A 23,679-nucleotide genomic window follows, 5' to 3' on the forward strand; every position below is an offset into this window, starting at 1 on the left:
TGTGCTAAAATGACAGTTATTCTCCCAAACACATGCTATATTAAAGCAAACTTATCTGATCACAAAATTCATTTTTAGGGAGCATATAACATATCTGGTGTTCTAGGGAATATATTTTGAAAACTAAAATATCTTTCATGTTTTCACTCTACCATATAAAGAAAACATCGATTGCTGAAACTTGTACAAAAATGACAAAAACAATCTAATTCTGAAAAGCTGACTTAAATTTTACTCAAAGTTCGGTACTTAAAAACCTTAGGTTAGTTACCTAGTTAAACCAACATGGTAGTTAAGACTGATGAAATATCTCTAACTTTTTAAAAGAAACATAAAACTAGAGGCATTAAATATCTTTCAAAAGTCATTCTCCAAGTCTAATTTGCCACTTATGATGGTTCAGGAAATATTCAAGATTTAAATTAAAATTACATTTTATTCTTATCTTTTTAATCCCTTAAACTATTTTACAATAAATTTTAAAATACTTTTCAAAAATGAAAGCCAAGTACTTTCAAAAGTTAGCATTTAAGTGAAATTTACTTAAATCTCATAAATGTCTAAACAGTATGTTAGAACGGCTTAAAATTATCAAAGAACTATCACTAAAATGGCAAAAACAGATTTGAATAAGTAACACTACCACTATTTTTTTTTCTTTGAAATAGCCACTATAAATTTCTCAACTAGTGTTAGGATCACAAAATTTGTTAAATATAAACTCTTTAAGTCTCAGCATAATTCAAAGAATCCCCATGTTTAAGACAAAAAAGCAGCCTCTTCTGGATGGTAAAGAGCCCCAAAACTTACTAGCAAAAAGTTAAACCACATGAAAAATTAAGTCCTTTTTGCCAGATTTCTAATGCCACCACCCATAGATCATGTTCTAATCATCTTAAATTTTAAAATTTATATCAACTCTTATCTCTCACAAAATTTCACACCCTTGCTCAAGAATCTAAGACTGTCACAGTTACCATTTGAAATGAAAGGCAAAATCTCTTTCCTAGAATTCAAGATCCTCTCTTATCTATGATCTTCCCTTATTCTTCTGTACTAATAGGGATACTTTCCTGTTTCTCAACCACTCATAATTCATAATTTATACCTCTTGTCCATAATAGTCTAACCTTATCCCCCTCAACAGGAAACACTGACCCTCCTTCCTTTCCATCAACTCATTATACTCCTCCTCTAAATCTTCTGCAATGTGCAAAAGGAAATCAGAAGAAAACTAATTTGAGCCTCTATTCACTGCACCATCCAATACAGGAGGCACCAGCCACATGTTGCTATTGAGCACTTGAAATATGTATAGTCCACATTGAGATGTGATATGTGTAAATGCACACCAAATTTCAGATAGCAACAAAAAAGTGTAAAATATCTCATTAAGATTTTTCATATTGATTACATATTGAAATGGTAACATTTTGGAAATACTGGGTTAAATAAGATATATCAATGAAACTAATTTCACCTGTTTCTTTTTTTTTATAACACAGCTACTAAATAATTTAAAATTATATATGTGACTCACATTATATTTCCATTGGACGGTGCTGCTCTCTAGTGTGAACAAGTAATTCTAAGCATTGCCAGGAGATGACTTGGTTAAAAATACCTTGTTTTGAGTTACATTGCCTGTTTTTAAATCTTTCCTACATTTAAGACTGTGGACAAGTTAACATATCTTTGCCTCAACGTCTTCAAATTTAAAATGGTGGTAACAGTAACTACCTCAGGCTTCAATAAGAACTAAAAGAGAAAGCTACATAAAGCAGGTATCAAGTATTACCATTATTACTAACAAAGCAAAAAAGAGCACACACATCGAAGTCAAACTGGCTCTCGTGTTTTGTTTGTGTTTAAAGATTTTAAGAATGTAGTGCACTCTGCTGTTCTTGTTGACACAATACAACACTGGAGGAGCTGGTGATGGTACAAACTGAAGAAAATCCAAGACTTCCCAAACTTTGATTTTTTTTTTTTGGACAGCTCCCTCTCCTTTAAATGCTAAAGTGAACTTACAATGGAGCTAGTCTCTAGAATACACACCTGAAGCATATAAATACATACATTTATGGCACATCACTGTTGTTTTTTGTGTGTGTGAAGTAATCATAACCAAATAAACAACATAGTCTTTCATTTGACAAAGCTTTTTAATAAATGCTGCATTTTATACAGACCTAAAAAAACTTTAGCTATACTTGGCTATGTTCTGTTTGCAAAGTACCAGTAAAGACTTCGGTTAAATCATATTTGAGGTTTTCTTAAACTTATTTTTCCCTAATAAAGAATCTAAAGCTAGAAAAAAAAAGGTAGCTCCTCCATAGAAGACAGTTCTGTCCATTTATCTTTCATCTGAAAAATCAAATTTAAGGGCTTTTCCATTCCGATTAATCTAGACAACTCCAGATTAAATTAACGACAACTTGTCCATTAGGCAAAAGATGTTGCAAGTTTTATTATTTTTATAATACTTTTTAGTTTCTTGAGAGATTAAGTAAATTATTATATATCTAATGTTTAAATTTTCAAGGAAAAAACTAAACTAGACAGAAGCTTAGAAAGAGAGATGAGCATCATTGCTAGAAGCATGTAATGTTCAAAACACCTCTGAAGGCCCAGTTTAACACCAGAGGAAGACGATTCGTATTGGATCTAAGAGGCAGCATCTTCCTACCGTTACCTGCCGTGTAACTTCCTAATGTCCTTCTTATGCCGTTGAGAACACTCTCGATGCCTTTCTCTGGGGCTCACGTTTTTCTTTACAATAATTACCTAACAGTCCGGCTTGTTCGGGGATAGAGAGTACCTAGAAAAACTGGAGATTAGGGCAGCACTGTCTTGACAACCTCACTCACAGTCCCTCCTCCAGCCGCCACCGAAGACGTCGCGGAGCCCCAGCCCCAAATGCCACTCCACTGGCTCCGCGATGTAAACATAGCCCTTCTCTTCCTCACCCGCCCCCAACTTATTTTCCGGGCCCCGGCTTTGCGGGAGCTCAGTGAAAAAGGGAGAAGACTACATACCCTCGGAAGTGAGGCGAGAGAAGGGCTTAAGCAACTCGGCGAAGCTAAGGTGATTTAGACGAGTGAGCCGCTCGGCTTCGTCGCTGCACAGCGCGGCCACACAGGGGACGAAAGAGTCCGGGATTAGCTCTTGCACTGATTGTACACACTGGGCCATCGCCGCGGGAGAGGCAGCGGCGGCGCCCGCCGTCCGGCCCACTCTCAGAGGCTGATCCAGCAGCTGCAGCAGCTACTGCCGCCGCCCGCCGGCCTAGCCCGGCCGGGCGGGGCCCCGCACTGAAGCCTCGAGACCAAGAGAAGGAACAGACGCCGCAGCCTCGGCTCACGGGACACACACCACCGACCCCTCCCTGTCACCGCCGCTCCTCGGCGCTCTCCCCGATGTCCTCACATTCCACCTTTATAGATGGAAACGCCGACAATCACCAGTTAATCCTCCGGACGGCAAATTCTTGCTCACTGCCCGACCGGAACCGCCATATTGAGGCCGAACCCTGACCCACCGGCAGTACCAGTCCCGACAGCACCCGCGCTCGCCCCTCACGTGACGGTGTTAAAGAACGCGATAGGGGCGGGAGAAGAGAGCCAAGGAGAAGGAAATGAAGAGCGACAGAGGCAGTTTGGAAGGCTAGCGCCGGAAGTAGTGCAATGGGTGGCCCCACCACTGGGCGGGGCAGGGGTGTGGCTACGAGTGTATTGGGCGGGGCCATGCGGGGGACTTTAGGTCCGGTTCTCACGCAGGTATTCGGTAAGGCCCAAGCGAGGCGCAAGGTTTAGCGGACGAGTCGGCGCTCGAGATCCGTGTTGTCACAGTGGTGAAGACGCCTACTCTCCTTCCACGCCAAGCGGTTTTACTGGAGCGCCAAAGGCTCTCCCTGGAAACAGTGAGCAAATTATGTGGCTGTTGCGCTGCTTCTAGCCCTCTCTCCTCGTCCTGCCTTTCCCACGCTCCTCGTGGAGCGCTGAGGAGCACAGCTCACGGGCGACAGTGTGCAGCCCCCGCCCTCTGGTCCCGGTGCTTGGAGGGTTCCCTGGAGCTGGCCCAAACAGGTCATATATTTCGTTTAAATACAACCATGCTTTTAGAAACGGACTGCCAAGAATGTGGACTCTTGTGTGTCCTGCAATCAACATGAGTAAAGGGAAACTCTGACGCTACTGCATTTTTGTTGATCACACAGAAGGGGTGTGCCTGCAAACGTCCGAGTCATTTTGTCCTCAGCCGCTTCCTTTTTACCCTCTGCTATGGTGTTCACTTAAGTGATGGAGGTAAAGGAAGCCAGTAATTATGTGCGTATGGAGTCCTGAACTGGCTTTTATTCCTAGTTTTCACTTTTATAAATTGTTCCTCTAAGTAAGTGGAAGTGAATGAAATGAATTTTATTATAGTGTCACTCAACAGTTTGAATTCCTTCTGAGTTATATACCAAAAGTATAAGGCAGAGAAAAATGCGACACTATCGTAGTTTATGTACCTTGATGTAAAGGAGGTTTTCCCAACATCAGTATCTGAAATTGTTGGATTGTTGAGCACCGTGAAGTTTTTACCGTGGTTAAGAATTCTTAATGGGTGACAGGTATGCCTTTCGTAAATTGAGAAATGGGAGGTAGGAAATGACAGTAGGACATAATGACATGGCAGCTTTAGCCACGGATCAGTTTAGAAAGTATAATACTTACAAGTTGAGGACCTGGAAAATTATCTGAGCCTCCTGGAAATTTTTTGTACCTCCAGGGGTATGTATATTCCCTTTTGAATACCTCTGATTTCAATACGTGCACGTCATATTTTGAGAATCTCATGCAACTGAGTAGACCGAAGTTTTTTGTAACAAGGCTCCTAAATGCAAGCATACTACTTTGTCTAGTACTCAACTCAAAATAAATGTTAAAAAGGCAATTTATTTATTACACTAAAAGTAAAACTGGCTGTATTAGATTTTTTAAGAAGGACTTTTAAGGGCAGTTTAGCCTAAATGGACTTTTTGAGCTATAATTCACATACCATTAAATTCACCTCTTTAAAGTATACAATTCATTGCGTTTTAGTATATTCAGCTACCTGTGCAGCCATTACTACTGTCTAATTTCTGAACATTTTCACCAAAAGAAGCCTGGTGTCCATAAGCAGTCACTCCCTCCCCCTATAACACCAGCCCCTGGCAACACTCATTTACTGTCTCTATAGATTTATCTATTCTGGGCATTTCATTTAAATGGAATCATACAATATGTGACTTTGTGTCTGAACTCTTTCACTTAGCATAACGTATTCAAGTTTCCTTTTTAAGGCTGATCCTAAATGAATTTTTATCTTCCTCTAAGTAAATGGAAGTTTGCATTTACTTTAAAATCTAACACCACATCCACTCAGTGTGTTCCAGTGAGTGACTTCACTGTAAAAATATATTTTCTAGTCTATCCTAGTCTAAGGTGTTCATTTTCCAAGGTGTCGTTCTCGCCTAAAGGTTAAAGCTGAATCATTGCCACATTTGTTTTCCAGCCTGTGAGAATGGAGAAAGAATTGAGAAGCATGTGACTAATGGTTTAAGGTCAAATGGTAGAAATAGAGTTCAACAATTTTACTCACATCCTACTGGCCGCAGTGAGTATATTGGTCACACCTTTCTCCACATGAGACTGGAAAATGTAGGTCCTTGGATTCTGTTGCTAAGTGAATAGGAGGAGAGTCAATATGGGATGACAGTCAAGGGTCTCCAACATACTTTATTAAGAATGAGGTCCCTGCAGAAGGTATTTGCATGGAGTCTAAGATATCACACCTCTCATTTCTATGACTCCTCTGGACACTTCTTTTTGGTAGCACATGTCTTCTGAACCATTCACGGTGTTCAGGAAAAATGAAGGGCTATGATCCATCAGGCCTTAGCCATGTGCCTGCCCTCAAGGCCAAGAGGATAGGATCCAAGAGAGGATGCTTGCTGGACAAAATATCATAATACCACAAGCAACTAAGGTCCTCTTTTCCAAGTACTAAAGATGAGACCTAGCTTCCTTCTCTCTCCCAAGTCAAAGACTCCCGTAAAACTTATGCTATGTCAGTGGGCTTACATTTTGATATACTGTGTTATCAAACACTCATGGATTGTTTTATTTTGTATGTATAATATGGCCAGTCTCTTCTGATGGCTAGTGAGATTAGATTTAAAGAACATAAACACTGAAGTCAGGGAGGCTTGGATTCAAAAGCAGTTCCATCACTTGTGAATAAAAATAATGTCACCATTATTGAATCACCATGGAGCAAGCATGGTGCTTTACACAGATGTCTACTACTACTGCTTCTCACGCAAACCCTGAAAAGCACGTGTCGCCAATTTTCAAATGTAGAAACTGAACCACAGAGCAGTTAATAACTTGCCCAAAGACACAGCACTAGAGCCAGCAACAGAGCCAGCTCGGTGTTTAATCCTAGAGATTTGATCACTAGGATAAATTGCTTTTCCATACATTTCTTGCTTTGAAAGTGCCTACAGAAATTTTAGTTTGCAATAATATATATCACTTTAGCAAGAAATCTGTGACTTTTTACAAGTTACTTATCTTTTCTGAGCCTCACATGTTTTATCCGTAAGCTTAGAAAGCTGGGACTAAAAGGTTTCTTATATTCATTGCAATCTGAAAGTCTACTATTCTTCCCACTATTATTAAAGTTCACTATGGTAACAGTAGATGGTGCTATTGAGTACTGGCTTTAAAAACGAATGAAGCAGTTCTAATTCCTGAGTACGTAGTTCTCACATAGGAGATAACTACCTATATATCAGAGCATGAGTTCAAGAAATGCTCGGAAAATTTTCACATTAAACGTTTCTTAAGCTGAAAGATTTTATGTTACATTACTTTAAAACACTAAAAAAAATAAAGATTTAAACATATAATCCATGTATTGCCCAGTACTTTTAATTTTATTTATTGTACTGAATTTTTTGTTTTGTTTTTTTGTTTTTCTGTTTTAGGCAAGGCAACCTTTGGTTGACCTCACAGATTGCAAGGACCTTGTCAGCTCGCAATCCCTTATTTTTTTATTTTTTATGCCTACAGCACCCGGTCTTCCTAGTTGGTCTCCCATCCTAATACTAACCAGACCCAACCTTCCTTAGCTTCTGACTGAATGTTTTAAAATAACTTAATTAACATTAAAATTCTGACTACAAGAGATAGCATCCATTTTTCAATTGTTTTAAGGATGAATCATAACCATAATTTTGCATTCTAAAGCTCAAAATTCTATTTTATGCTTATTATAGGTATTTAAGCTCCATATAAATCTTCTCATTTAATCTACAGCAAGTAAAAATCTTTTATAAATATTTTTCTCCTTTATGTACCTAAGGTTGGAGATAATATTACTGCTTGGTTTTAAATTATATATACTGCTTCCAAAAACTGGATTTGAATATGTAAAATAAAGATATGGGGGCAGGATGGTGGTGGAAATATTGAACATCTCAACTCCAAACAACTTTATCAATGTTTTAATCTTCAAGATTTAGTCTAAAAATAAATACATAGTTACATGCCATATTGTAGGTTGGTAGCAGAGACTCATGATTTTCTATTTAGGAAAAATTACAATATCATTTTATATCTGAGGAAACAGGTAACATAATTTTCCAAAGGTTATATACCTAGTTAGGCACATACCTAGTAAAAGAGTCCCAGTTTCTTGACTTCCAGTCTCAAGCACTTTTAATTATACTTCCTTGTTTTTATTTATTTGTCTCTCCTTATTTCAGATGTTATTTAAGGCAATAGATGTTTTAATGAGTACTTTTTAATTCTAACACATTAAAAATTATTTCTCTATATAAAAATAAAAAGAATAGCTGCTAAAATATATAGCAGTCCCCAAAAGCTATGTACATTTTTTTAAGCTAAAGTTAAAAAATATATGCAGTTTAAAAGAAATTACAGAACGCATGGAATGACAGCTTATGTTCATGGATCAGAAGACTTAATATAATTAAAATGGCAATACTCCCCAAATTGATATCAAAATCCCAGCTGGCTTTCTTGTAGAAATTGACAAGCTGATCCTAAAATACATGTCAAAATTCAAGGGACCTAGAATGGCCAAAACTATCTTTAAAAAGAACAAAGTTGAATGACTCACATTATCTACAAACTTACTACAAACCTACAATAACCAAGACGGGGTGTTATTGGCATAATAACAGACATACAGATTAATGGAATAGAATTGAAAGTTCAGAAATAAACCCTTATATTTAAGGGCAATTGATTTTTGAAAGTGTAGCCAGACAATTAGAGGAGGAAAAAATAGTCTTTTCAATAAATGGTGTTGGGTCAATTGGGTATCTACATGTAAAAGAATAAAGTTGGGCCCCTTCTTCACACCATATATAAAAATTAACTCAAAATTAGTCAAAAACTTAAATGTAAGAGCTAAAACTACAAAATTCTTAGAAGGAAACAGAGGTAAATTTTCATGACCTAGAATTTGGCAATGGTTTCTCAGGTGTGACAGCAAGAGCATAAACAACAACAAAAAGAGGTAAACTGGACATAATCAAAATTTTTAAACTACTTCAAAGGGCACCATTAAGTAAATGAAAAGACAACCCACAGAATTGGAGAAAATTTTTGCAAATCATATACCTAATGAAATCTCACAAAAATCTGATAAGTGTAAATACTCCCAAAAATTGGATTTGGGTACCAAAAATGTAATTATATAAGGGGGGAAAACGTTAGTATGATATAAAGAACAGTTACAACTCAATGATAAAAAGGACAACCCAATTAAAAATGGACAGAGTGTAGTTAACATCATTACCACATACAGTTGCAATTTTTTGTGTGTGATGAGAACTTTTAAGATCTATTCTCTTAGCAACTTTCAAATATTAAGTGGATTTATTTTGGTGATCATTTCACAATATATACAAATGTTGAATTATTATTTATACATTTGAAACTAAAATATTGTCATATTAATTATACCTCAAAAAAATAAATAAAAGGAAACTCTTAACCAGATAAAGATTATGTAGCAAAAATCCATAGTATTATGCCTAATGGTGGAATGTAAGTATTATTCCCTTTAAAATCAGAATGAGACAAGGATGTCCATTATTACTATTTCTATTTAATACTTTTCTGGCTCTTCCAAAAGCAGCTAGAGGAAAAAAAGAAAAAAGAAAATTTGTGGAATTTCAAAAGGAAAAACAAAACTATAGTAGCCCCTCGTTATCGGTGGGGGATATGTTCCAAGATCCCCCAGTGGATGCCTTAAACCATGGATAGTACCAAACCCTATATATATACTATATTTGTATATACTGTTTTTGTTTCCTGTACATATAAAGTTTAATTTATAAATTAGGTACTGTGATAAATTAATAACAGTAACTAACAATAAAATAGAACAATTATAACATTATAGTAAAGTTATGTGAATGTGGTCTCTCTCAAAATCTTACTGTACTGTACTCACCCTTCTTCTTGTGATGATGTGAGATGATACAATGCTTATATGATGAGATGAAGTGAGGTGAATGACAGATGTTGTGACACAGATTTAGGCGACTGCAAGGGTTACTTGAACAAGCACTGCAGTACCTCCGCAGTTCATCTGATAACCCAGAGGGCTCCTAAGTGACTAACACTGGACAGAAGGATGATTCACTTCTAAGACAAGACAGAACGGGACAGCATGAGATTTTATCAAACTACTCAGAACAGGTACAACTTAAAACATAGTTTATTTCTAAAATTTTCTATTTAATATTTCTGGACCTCAGTTGACCACAGGTAACTGAAACCGTAGAAAGTAAAACCGTGGGTAAGAGGGGACTACTGTATACTTATTTAGAAATGATACAATAAGAAATATATAGTGTACTTTCATCATATTATGTGACTGTCTTCTCTTTAATTGCCCTCCCAAAAGTAGAAGGTAGTACTCAAAATTTCAACTTCTCTTATAGCTAAGTCATCATTATTTGACTTGGGTTTTATCAGCTAGATGTAGACATGCAAAAAACCTCAACTAAAAAGGCACCATGACGATTTCAGTTCCACTTCAGTTCATCTAGAGATTCAATGCAATTCCAATTAAAATACCAACAGAGATTCTACAGAATTTGATAAACTAATCCTAAAATCCATACTGAAGAGAAAAGTTCTAAGAATAGTTAAAATAATTTTGAAAATGATTTAAAAGGTGCAGGGATTTATCTACAAATAAGCAAGACATATTAAAGTTATAATACAGTTATTAAAAGATGGGTAGACAAATGGAACTAATGGAGTAGCATAGAGACTTGCAGGATAGACCAACTTGAAACATGAACAAAGAAATTTAGAAGGACAGATTGTGCAATAAATTGTGCTTTAATAGTTGATTATCTCTACAAAACAAAAATCAAATAAGTTTTCTGTCACAGCATATAAAAAAAACAAGTCATCCTGGAATCCAATGTATAAATCCAACATTCCATATCCTGTGCATTACTATTCTAAAGGATCTTATTTTGTGTACTATATGTACATTGACATATAATGTAAAAAGAAATGTCTACATATAAATAATAAAGCCAACTATCTGAGTGTCATACAAATTAAAATATCAAATAAACCTTGAACAGTGAAAAAAAGTGGAAACAATGCAGATGTTCATCAATTGATGAAGGAAAAATAAATGTGATACAGTCATGATTTGGCAAGAACAAAAAATGAAGTACTGATCCACGCTACAGCAAGAATGAATCTTGAAAACATTCTAAGTGAAAGAAGCTAATCACAAAGAACTACATATGATTTCATTTATATGAAAACCATATTTGAACAACTTAAATTTTCTTAATTCTCTCTATTAACTCCTTTTAATTAGAACACATTTTCCTTAAGGCTTTAGTTACAGAAAAATTGAGACCCCCTCAAATAACTCAGGTATAATACAGGGGAAAGTAAAGTGTTACAATACAGGCTTCTCCTAAAATCCAAGGGCAGAAATTAAAGTACAACTGGGCTTGATGCAAACAGAAATAGAAATGTTAGACCAAAATTCCTTCCTCAGTCAGGGTTCTTATTGTTCTTTTCATCTCAGCCTCTTTTCTTTTACAGAGTCTAGTCTTGTTCCTAAGACTTTTTCTCCTCTTTCCCCTTCTTCTCCTCCTTCCCCTTCTCTTTTTTACACACACATGCACACACACACACACACACCTACACACATTCAGGAACACACACACTTACTTCTCTCTTTACTCATTTTGCACCATACTTAATAGATGTACAAACCTCAGTTCTACATGATGTAATAAATTATTCCCTCTGTTAAAGATAAAAGGATTAGTTGTTTTAAGTGTTCATCATTGTTCCAATGGTCAGTGACAGTCATATACTATAAAAAGTATTATGGTAAAGACAGGCAATGAAATTTATATGAAATTTTCTTTTAATTCCACCACTACTTCTGCATTATCCTTTTTTTGCTAATTAATTCTTATTATTTCAATATTCAGCTCAAATTTTACCTTCTCATGAGATAAAATTCTCTGACCTTCAAATCTAGTAACAAGATCTTCCTCTATGAGTCTCATAGCATACCTTACTTAATATAGAATCAATCTCATTGTAATATAATTGTTTTTACATCTTTTCCCCCATTTAAATTTTAAGTTTTTAGTGAAGAGGTAAGCACTCATCTTATTACTCACATAAGATAAACAAGTGAAGTGCAAAACAGTATAAAGTTTTCTCAAAAAATTAAAAATAGAACTACCATACAACCAGCAATTTTACTTCTGGATATTAATCCAAAAAAATGAAAATATTAATTCAAAAAGATATATGCACCCCCATGTTCACTGTAGCACTATTGACAATAACCAAGATATGGAAGCAACCTGGGCGTCCACTGATAGATGAATGGATGAAGAAGAGGTGGTATATAGACAATTAAATATTAGTCATCGAAAAAGTGAAATTTTGTTATTTGTGACAACATGGATGAACCTAAATGGTGGTATACAAAGTGAAGTGAGTCAGGGAGAAAAAGACCCTTAAATGTCTTTTTGTTCACTTAAATATAGGAAAAAATAAACAAGTAAAACAGAAACAGACTCATAGATACAGAGAACAAATTGATGGTTGCCAGAAGGCAGAGAATAAGAAGTACAAACCACCTATTATGAAAAAAAAAAAAGTCATTTGGATGTAATGTACAGCATAGAGGAAATAGTCAATATTATTATAACTCTGGTGACAGATGGTTATTAGCATTATTGCGGTAATCATATGGTAAGGAATCTTAATGTTGAATCACTATGTTGTACACCTAAAACTAATATAATATCATACGTCGACTACCATAAAAAATATAAATGAGTGAAGTATATAAAGATAAAAATCAAAGAAGTTTTACTTGGCGTCTGTGTAAATTAATGTCCCATTTTTGAAAAGCAATTTGGTAACATGTAGCAAGAGCTGGCTGAGGAAGTGTTCGTAGTCCTGCATGGATTGATGCCACTACAAAGAATTTATACCGTTTCATTGCATTCAACAAATATTTATTGATTACTTTTTATGTATTAAGCTCTGCTCTAAAATATAGGATTTAAAATAGGGCCAACAAAGACCTGCCATAATCAGATCATGACTGTTAGTAGTTTGAACCATATGGGCTGCTCTCCATGGTTCTGAACCATCTAACCCATCAAGACACAAGTCTAGTTCACTAATATTTCCTGTGTAATCTTTCCCTAGAATTCTGAAGCCGAGTAGGGAAGAGATGGTAAAAAGAGAAATGTATAATACAGAGGAAGAGAAATCATTACAAAGGCTTAGCCACTCAGAGATTCAGTCAGAAAAAGGAGATTTATTTCAAAATTTTCAAATAGTTTCAGCTGCAAACCTCCACAGCAAAGGAAACAACCAGTAGAATGAAAAAGCAACATATAGAATGTGAGAAAATATTTTCAAACCATATATCTGATAAAGGCTTAATCTCAAAAATATATAAGGAACTCCTAAAACCAAAGAGAAAATAACTAATAAAATAGGCTCAGGACTTGAATAGACATTTCTCCAAAAAAAATACAATTAATCAACAGGCATATGAAAAATTACTCAACATCACAAGTCACCAGGACAATGCAAATTACAACCATAATGAGATAACACCTCACAACCTCACACTTGTCCAAGTGGTTATTATCAGGAAAACAAAACACAAGGGTTGGCAGTGATTTGGAGAAATTGGAACCCTTGTACATTGTCGGTGGGAATGCAAAATGGTGCAGCTACTATAAAAAAAAAAAAAACAATATGGACGTTCCTCAAAAATTTAGAACTACCATGTGATCAAACAATCTTACCCTGGAAAATTATTCAAAAGAATTCAAATCAGCATCTTGAAGAAATATTAGCACTCCAATTTTATTACAGCACTATTCACAATAGCCAAGAAATGAAAACAACCTAAATGTTCATTGACAGATAACTGGGTAAATAAAATGTGGTATGTACATACAATGAAGTATGATTCAGCTTTTAAAAGAAAGAAATTATGCAATATGCAACAACGTGGATGAATCTTGAGGACATTATGCTAAGTGAAATAGGCCAATCACAGAAAGACAAATACTGCATGATTCCACTTACATGGAGTATCTAAAACTGTAAAATTTATAGCATCAAAAAGTGGAATGATGGTTGCCAGGGGCTGAGAGGAGAAAGAAATGGGAAGTTGCTAATCCATGGGCACAAAGTTTCAGTCAAGCAAGATAAATATGTTCTTGATATCTCTGTACAACATTGTACCTATAGTCAATAATAATACATTGTATACTTAAAATGTGTGAAGAGGGTAAATTTCACATTGAGTGTTCATTAAAATGAAATAAAATTAATTTAGAGATAAAATAAAAATAAAGTTGTTTTCTAATAACATATCAAGCTAAAAGTGAAGAATTAAAACAAAAAAAAGGATAAATCTTTTTAATAATTGATAAAACAAGCAGAAAAAGATAGTCAATAAGGATATTTGATATTTAAATAATACAATTAATAGAATTAGCCCAATCGTTATATAAAATATAGTAAGTACATTTAACTGCAGAATACACATTATTTTCAAATGCACATGGAACAAATATTCAAATCAATTATACGTTAAGTCATACATCAAGACTAACCAACAAAAACTACAATTACGGAGACTGTTTTCTGACTACAAAGAATTTAAACTAGAAATAAATTACTGAAAGATAGCTAGAGAATCCACAAATGCTTGAAAATTAAGCATCATGCTTCTAAATAGCTCTTGGCCAAATAAGAAACCAGAATGAAGTTAGAAAAATTCTGAACTGGATGCTGATGAAAATATACATTTCAAAGTTATAGGACTCAGCTAAGTAGTGCTTAGAGGGAAAATTTTAGACTTGAGTTAATATTTAAGAAAAAATGCCAAATTTAATTAGTTATGCATCAACCTAAAAAAGCTAAAAGAAAATTAGCAAATTAAATCTAAAGAAAACAGGAAAGAAACAATGTAGATAAGATCAGAAATCAAAGAAGGAGAAAACAAATGTACAATAGAGATAATTTAACAAAGCAAAATGTTTATTTTTTAAAATTTTTTAATAAAATTAACCCTTAGCAAGATTTAACAATAAAAAAGTTTGAAGGTACAAATACAGGCATGAAAAAGAGGACGAAAAGATGCTAGAGACATTAAGCATAATGAGGAAAGGAACTATTTCATATCAATAAATTTGAATATTTAGCACCTTTGTAGAAAATCAATTTACCATATATCTGAGGGTCTGTTTCTGGATTCTTTATTCTGTTCCATTGATTTATGTCTATTCTTATGCCAATACTGTACCATCTCGATTCCTATAGCTTTATATTAAGTTTTAAAATCAGATCATTTAAGTACTCCAAGGTGGTTCTTATTGTTTTAGAATTACTTTGTTCCATAGCACCCATCAATAAATATTTCTTGAATTAACAACATTTAAAAATTACTTTGGCTACTCTAGGTCACATGTTAAAATAATCTTTAGATTCAGCTCAACAATTTCTACAAAAATAATCTCACTATAATGATGATTGGGATTGTGTTGCACTTATAGATCTATCTGAAAAGAATTTAAATTTTAACAACATTTAGTGTTGTAATCCATAAACATACTGTATTTCACCATTTATTTAAGTCTTTAACTTCTCTCAGCAATATTCTCTATTTTTTAGTGATGAGTTATTACACATCTTTTGTTAAAGTTATTCTAGGTATTTACATTTTGTAATTATATTATAAACTAAACCTTTTCCCAATGTCTAATTATTTGTTACTAGCATATAAAAATATAATGGACTTTTGTATATTGATCTTGTACTTTAAAAGTTTATTATTTACAGCCGTGGTTTTCTAGCATTTTATAAATAAATAATCACATCATCTGCAAATAGAAATAGCATTACTCTTTTCTGATTTATATGCTTTATTTTCCTTTCCTTACTGCAATGACTAAGACCTTCATTACAAAATTGAATAACAGTAATCAAAAAGGGAGTCCTTTAGTTAGTCCTAAACTTTAGGAAAACATTCAATATTTACTGGTTATGTTCATGATTCAGATGTTAACTGAACGATGAATGGATATTGAAATTTGCCAAACATTTTTTCTGCATCTATTGAAATAACATTTCTATTGTTTTCTATTTAGTTTATATGATGAATTATACTGATCAATTTTCAAATGTCACCCCAGTTTGCATTCCAGGGTAAAATGTTACTTAATTGTGATATAGTATCCTTTTTATATATTGTTGGATTTGATTTACTGATATTTTATTAAGAATTTTTGCATCTTTGTTCATGAGGATGTCAGTATATAGTTTTATTTTTATAATATATTTTATAATATATTATCAAATAATATAATAAAATAAATTGGTAACTGTTCTTTTTTTCTCTATTTCTGAGATTGTTTATGTAAGATTGGTCTTATTTCTTCCTCAAATATTTGGGGATTCAGCATTGAGACTGGGGTTTTCTTTATGGAAAGATTTTTGATTTAATAATCTATTTATTTAATAGATACAAGGCTATTTATATATTGTTTCAACGTTGCCAATTTTGGTAAGTTACATTTTTCTAAAAACTTTTCCATTTCATCTTATTTTTCAAATTATTGGCATATGTTTTAATAATATCTTCTTATTTTGATTTCTGTAAGATCTGTAGTGATAACTCCTGTATCATTCCTGTTATTGGTAATCTGTATTATTTATTTTTTCTTAGGTTTGACTAATTCATGCTAATATTTTAGCATAACTAGTGAATAATGAAAAATCAGCTTTTACATCTATTAATTTTCTCTATTATTCAGTGTTTCCTATTACATTAATTTCTGCTCTTAGTTTTATGTTCTGCCTTCTACAATTTTGGGATTTACTTTGCTCTTCTTTTTTAAAGCTTTTTAAGGAAAATTCTTACATTGTCTATCTTAGACCTTTCTCCTATTTAATATAAGAATTTAAAGCTAAAAATTATTCTGAGGACTGCCTTATTGCATCCTGCCCCCAAATGAATATCTTGTACTTTCATTGTCATTCAATTTGAAATATTTTCCAATTTCCCCTGTCATTTTTTATTTGTCCCACGGATTACTTAGAACTTTGTTGTCTAACTTCTAAACATTTGAGATTTTCCAAGTAGTAGGGACTAAATGTTTGTGTCCACCTAAAATTCATATGTTAAAGCCCTAACCCCCAATATAACTGCATTTGAAGATGGGAGCTCTAAGGAAGTAATTAAGGTTAAATAAGGTACCAAGAGTGAGGCCTTGATCCAATAAGATTAGTGTCCTTATAAGAAGAAACACCAGAGATCTCTCTTGTTTGCTTCCTCACTCTTGCTCTCCTCATGCACCATTGAGGAAAGACCACATGAGAACATAGGAGAAAGATGGCTGTCTGCAAACCAGGAATAAAGCACTCAACAGAAACCAAAGATGCTGGCACCTTAATCTTAAACTTCCAGCCTTTAGAACTTGGAGAAAATAAATTTCTGTTGTTTAATCCACCTAGTCGGTGATATTTTGTTGTAGCAGCCTGAGTAGCCTAAGACACGAAGATATCCTGTTTTCGATTTCTACCTTAGTTCTGTTGTAGTCAAATAACATGTGTATTTTTTTTATTAGATGTTTTCTAATAAGTTAACATCTTTGAGTCAACATTAACTTAAAAAGAAATTTGAAAATTTGAATGATGCAATTAAAGAGAACAACTCTGCAATTGTTAGGTGTAGTGCTCTGTCAACATCAGATAAAGGTAGTTTAGTTCACATCAACTATAGTGACAAATACTTTTAAGAGGTTTCTAATATTTTTAGGTAATGGCAACTAGTATTTGATTTTGTGCCATCAACTTCATTTCTACATGTAAGAACTCACTTAATTAGTTTCATATCAATTGGTGACTGGTTTACATTTTAGACTGAATCCAAGTCATGCACATTAGAATCAGGTCCTCTCTCACATCACACATCTGAGCCCATTTTCTCCTCCTAGACAAGCATTTGAAATTCATGTGCCAGCCTTTCTTTCTGCTGATGCTGCAAATATAGGTTTTGGCTGAGACCAACTTAAAGTAAACATGAATAATGGCAATACTTTAAAAACATAAAATTGAAATAGAAGTTAAGCTATAGCAGTAAAATGACAGGAGCTAGGGTTCTTATTTTCAGGCAAAACACTTACACAGCACTTCCTATTATCTATTTTAAGGGTCAACACTGAGAGTGCCTGGGTAGAAAATTGAGACAGTTGTTTAGATAATTTAGTTCTTTCTTCATCCACTTTCCTACCGATCCCACAGTTTCCAAAAGGAAGCAAACAAACACACAAAAAAAAGAGCAACCAATTTAGTCATAGTTATTTGGGTAGTTCAGACCAAAGGGGGTCATTTGGTTTGAATTATATGGTTTGCTTTCCCAGTTAATCATTCTACCTTGCCTATGTATAGATACTGCCTTAAGGTTGCTGGCATGGAAAAGCAAATGAATACATTTTCCAGAAGGTAAGATGACTCACCTTACTCATTTAAACTCACCCTGGACTTTAACTGGACTTGCATTTAAAGCTGTGTTTATAAAAAAACACCGAAGGGCACAAAAGTGTTAACAGTTATCTGCGATCTAGAGTTGATTCTGGGTATTTATTTGCTTTTGTTTGCAGATTATAGTTTGCATGTTCCAGCAATGCTTTGGATATTATCAGAAGACAGAATCCCTGATATAGTCTTCCTCTTGCTCATCTCCAGAAAGCCCCTTAATCTACATATGAGTAAATTCTCTAATTTTTTTAAATGAAATTCTTTCGTTTTAATATCCAAACATTATTATTTTTACATTTGTCTATTGGTTTGAAATTCATAAACAGTAAGAAGTATAATTCTAAAAAGGTCTAGGATCTAAAATTCTTTCCTGATATTTCAAAATATATGCTGTTAAAAAAAATGTGCTTAATTATTAGAACTCCAAGTAGAAATCCTTGAATAATGATAACTGGCACTTACAAGGTATTTACCAAAGGTCAGACTCTGACAGTCATGCTCTGACTCCATAGTCTTTTCTATCATATGCTATGCACCTTCTTTTGCCATGACTCTTTATAATGTTATAACTTGTATTTTGACCTTCTCATCTATAAATACTTTTTAAATAGGTCAGAATCAAATTCTTAATATTATATTTGAGAAATAATAGAATTGGTATTTTTCGAGAAAGCTCACAAGGTATAAAGAATATTAATTTGAAAAATATTACTCAATATATCTGCTTTAGTTTGAGGAGTCACTGGCACGTGTCCTAAAATGATGTGAACATACGGCTAATTAGAATAAACCAGAATAAACTTATAAAATGCATCATGGGCCTACTATTCATGTATTTTTGAGCAATCACTTGGTCAAATTTCCATCTGAGTAATATTATGCACCACAAAACTAACTCTAACCTTCCAAACTACACAGTAGGCCAGAATGTAAAATATGGGACGTAATCTTTGTATTAGTTACTACAAAAGTAAAATAACAGATCATCACTGGTACCACTAAACTCACTGGCCATTTGATACCCTGAATTTGACAGCCAAGTTCGAGATTCAGAAATTTGAAGAACATTTTAAAGTTTTTGGTCCCACAAAATGTGGAGAACTTTGAAAAATATAGCATTGAAATATAAAGTCATGTTTTTTATCATCATCAGAACCTACAGACTTCTCTATTTTTCAACAGCAATGGATTGAAATCTGAGAGTATATAATTCTCCTTTCATCTACTAAAGCCCCCTTCTGGAAAAGAAAGGAGACTCTCATTCTTTGCAGTCTCCTTGCATGCATCTGTGCGTGATCTAAACCATTCCGCTGACTGCAGTAACCGCTGCTTGCGGTAGCATTGCCAGTCCCTCCTCTCTCCTTCTGGGGAACTCGGCCCTCCTATCATGTATTTCCCTCTTCCCTCTCCATGCATTCATTGGCTCTGTCCTGTCACCCATGCCCCCATCCCTCACTCAAAGCAATGCATCCACAAGTAATCCTTTATGAAGGTACCCTACCCACATGTACGCACAGGATGTGATTTTCATCCTACTTCTGAATGTCAGAGAGCACTTCCTGGGATGATTCTCTGAAAATTTCTAACGGGTTTTCTTCCGGAAAATTGCAGGGCAAGTTGAGCTCAATCTATTTTAAGAAAAACTCTTAAAATTTCAATTTTCAGAAAGCTGAAAGGCTACCTTTCTGGCTCTGCAAGCTATTCATATCCTCAAATTACATCCTTGAGAACATAACATGGGATATTTTATACTACTTATGCTTGGAAATATACATCAGAAATATGAATGAGATCAGGCACAACGTTGCAGTAAGTTTAGAGCTGTGAGGAACATCATTCCAAAGAAGACTTCGGTTTTGTATTAAACTGTACTAGCTGAAGATTTTAAATGCATTGTAGAATTGTATGATGTGGCCTAATTTTTCATCAAGTTCTGGGTTTCACATTGACCAAAGGGCAAAAGAGGACATAAACCCTAATATGCAAAATATATGTAAAAGCTACAATATTCCAGCCAAGTGGTAGCTTAGCCTCTGTTTGGTTACCTTTAATGATATGGTACCAAAGCAAAGATAATCTATCTACACATTGGGTTGAGCCGAATCATGCTCCCTCACACATTCAACCTTTTGTCTGCGTTTTGCTTTCCAGAGCAATACATAATAAGAATGATACCTCTTTTTACATATTTGAAGAAGCTCACTAGCTATTGTGTGCCGTTATAATCTCCTCTTCTCTAGTCTAAAAATATACACCCTCTTTTGCAGTTCCTGTTTTATATGATTTTAAGTTCCCTCTCCATTTTCCCCTCACTTCTCTGAAAATACTTTCATTTGTCTGTGTTCCTCTAAAAATTCTGTGCTTAGAATTGAACACAGTGTTCCAGATGTGATCTGACCAGTACAAAGTACAATGCAACTATTATCTTCCATCATCTGAAGAGTATATTTTTTTAACAAATAGAAATTTTAAAAAAAGAAAAAAGTTTTACAGTAACTGCCATGTATGTAGCAGGCACTCCAAAAGTATGCCTGGATGTTATTAAATGAAAAGCCAACATGTTTTGTTTGTTTAGGTGTGCGTATGTGTGTGTGAGCACACATGTACGTGTGTACCCACACATGTGTATTTTTAAGACAACTTGCAGAATACACCATTAAAGGCTTACGGAACATTTAATTTTGTATCCATATCCTCAGTGTATTTGATATTTAGGCTTACCATGGGTATTCCACCCTTCTAAGGAATAATTGCATTAGCATCAGTAAGTAACCACTTTCATTTAACTCAATTTTAAAGCAGTCTATCGGCAGCTCAGAAGTGATTCTTGCCTGAAAAGAATTTCACCAGAAAGGACTTATTCAGAGCATGAGTGTAGCATAGACCTTGGCCAGCTATTGTTATAGGGGGGCAGCACTAATTGATATCATGGTTCTTCTCCAAGGGGAAAAAAGGGGGTTTTATTTGTGGAAGCATCCCAAACAAGAAGCTGGCATTATCTATTTTCTAATATAAATATGAGTCACATATTTATTTTTTGAGCACAGTAGATGTTTCTGTGAACTAAAGAAATGTTTTCTGTACTATTGATAGTAATCAAGTAAAAGACTGACTTTTCAAAATGTTCTTGGGCTGAGATCAGAGTTAGAAATCACCATTTTGTCCAAGCAGGTGATTGCTGGGAACAGGATATATATTTATTTATTCACCATCATCTCCTCAGCAGTTGATACAATGCTTGGCAAACAACAGACCCTCAAAAAACTTGGAAAATAAATCGAGAAAGGAGGAAGGGAGGAAAAATTGGAGGAAAAATATTTCATCATTACTTTAAAATCAAGAACACCAGATTAAAGACCCAAATACTGGTGCAGGATGGGATCTCTGAAATCAGTGTCCAACCTCTTTATTTTAGATATGGTAATCTGAGACACAAAAGAGTTAAATAACTTGTCCAGAGTTACAATGTCTCAGCCTAGTTAATTACTGTGTCATTACTAGACGTCGTCATTGACTCTTAATTCCAAGCTCTTTATGTAATACTTAGTGGAGCTGCAGAAGAAATTACCGAGGGAAAGCCCTGGGATCTCACACTCTGGCCCCAGGTTAGTCATCTAAGCATGTTTGGATTGTAGGAAGTTTGAAAAGATGTCTTAGCCACCGATCTGGAAGAAATCCTGTGATTTATTTAAGTAATGAAAAATAAGGCATGGTGGAGCAATTTTATCCTGAGTACCAGACTGAGGCTGAGTAATTGAAATGTGCTGTTATTATCTTACTGTCAGTGACTTGCATTTCTCTCCATAGTGCCCTGTTCGTAATAATCTGGGTAAGACTGAAGTAGATCAAACTCGGGGAAAGGAGTCGTCATTCTCAGAGACGACAACTTGCCAGTAGTAAGCAGAGGCCGCAGCAGCACAGATGAAAGTGTGCTTCTCCCAATACTGGTACTGGAGGATGTTAATAGATATTATCTTCGAAATACAGAAAAAAAGTTCTGCAGCCAATCTTAGGAAAATGTTCAGTTAAACAGGTTTCTTCACTGCAAGACTTTATAGGATTGTTAACATACTAATATGAGTTTCTAATCTACAAAAGGCAAATTGGTTTTCAGACTTTGCTGAATTTATTTGACCATTGTTAAATTAATTAAACAAGGAGCCATCAGATGGGGCTCAAATGCTGTGGGGACCTACTAAGCAAACCAAATCTAAGCTTGTAAATGCCTCAGAGTTAAGAAATCAAAACCAATTACAAACAGCTACCTAGGCTTTATGCTATTGCCAATTAAATAGTTTCCTTTCTTTGCTTGCACACTCTCTCTATGTAAGTCTTTCCCCTGGCTGCTGTTTGCTGAGCATTCTTAACCACTTCTGGTGCTTCCTTGTTCCAATCAATTTCTGCTCAAGTAAACTATTTGACTTTTCGCTATGTTTCAATTATCTTTTAACGCCATAAACCTTCTACATTTTCTTAAGATTTGAAGGACTTATTTTTCCAAAGAATATACTTGGGGACAATGTCTTTTAAACTTGTTTTTGCTGTGACTTCGGTTAGGGATAGATTTCTTATCAGAAATCAGTACACGCATACATGTAAATGTAAAACTGAAATAAATGTTTCATAAAACAATGCTTACCTTTTCTATATGTGCTGTACATATTTTCAAGTCTACTTTCTTTTTTTTCTAATGTATACTAGAGTTTTAAATCCACTGAATTGATTGCACAATCTATCCATATGTCACAGCCTACAGTTAAAAAACACTGCTTAGCTAATACTGGTGTATGATTTAGCAATTACTCCTCCTCTATATCCCTTTAGTCTTCCTTTTACTTGTGAGCTGTGCAATATTATTGACTGAACCTAAGTTCTACCAAGGATGAACTCAAATAATAGAGTGGGGTTAAACAATCCTCAGCTATTTCATTGCAGTTAAATTGAAGCATACCTTGAAGGAAGCATAGTTCAGAAAGCCTGGAAACAGAGTGATTACAGTAATTAAAGACATCTCAGTGTCCTGGCAAGACACCTTTTGACTCATGAAATGAAAGAGGGGAACTACAACTACATTTATTCTAATGTATTAGTTATGCTGTTAACACATTTAAAGAACAATACCTCACACAGAATATGGGTTTAGTAAATGTAAACTATTATTGCAATTTTTTTTTAGGATACATACAAGAACAGTTACTAAATAGATAAATGGACTTTAAATGATACAGGAATGGGTTGCGACATCTCATATATGAGAAATATTTTTTATAACTCAGAGTTCTGGGTGAGAGAATACTAGTTTTCCAGATAACGAGCCAAGTAAATGCTTGAGAGGCTATACAGTATCCAAACAGTTTTTGAAATTAATGATACAATCCTGTTTAAAGCACCTGTGAAGAAAATGTCCAATTGATTCCAAATTGGCATCTAAACTGTCATCAATGGCACATTACAAGTAACATTATTAAAAGTACGTCTTCACAAACATGTAAACATACCTATGACTCTTTTCCGTACTTCATCACACCAG

At 34.5% G+C, this 23,679-nt stretch overlaps 1 protein-coding gene across 3 annotated transcripts in view; it reads right to left on the reverse strand.

The window, feature by feature from the left end:
* TRAPPC8 (trafficking protein particle complex 8) overlaps positions 1-3,572 on the reverse strand; it is a 77,201-nt gene extending 73,629 nt beyond the window's left edge. For 2 of the 3 annotated variants that reach the window (XM_016166739.2, XM_016166738.2), the window contains exon 1: positions 3,039-3,571. In XM_016166739.2, coding sequence (XP_016022225.2) covers positions 3,039-3,195 — 157 coding nt within the window. In that variant the 5' untranslated portion in view covers positions 3,196-3,571. Of the gene's footprint in view, positions 1-3,038 lie in introns of all 3 variants that reach the window. The other variant, XM_016166740.2, reaches the window with a different exon arrangement.
* Between the last annotated feature and the right edge of the window lie 20,107 nt (positions 3,573-23,679).

This window comes from Rousettus aegyptiacus, unplaced genomic scaffold, assembly GCF_014176215.1.
Source record: "Rousettus aegyptiacus isolate mRouAeg1 unplaced genomic scaffold, mRouAeg1.p scaffold_m13_p_12, whole genome shotgun sequence".
Taxonomy (NCBI): domain Eukaryota; kingdom Metazoa; phylum Chordata; class Mammalia; order Chiroptera; family Pteropodidae; genus Rousettus; species Rousettus aegyptiacus.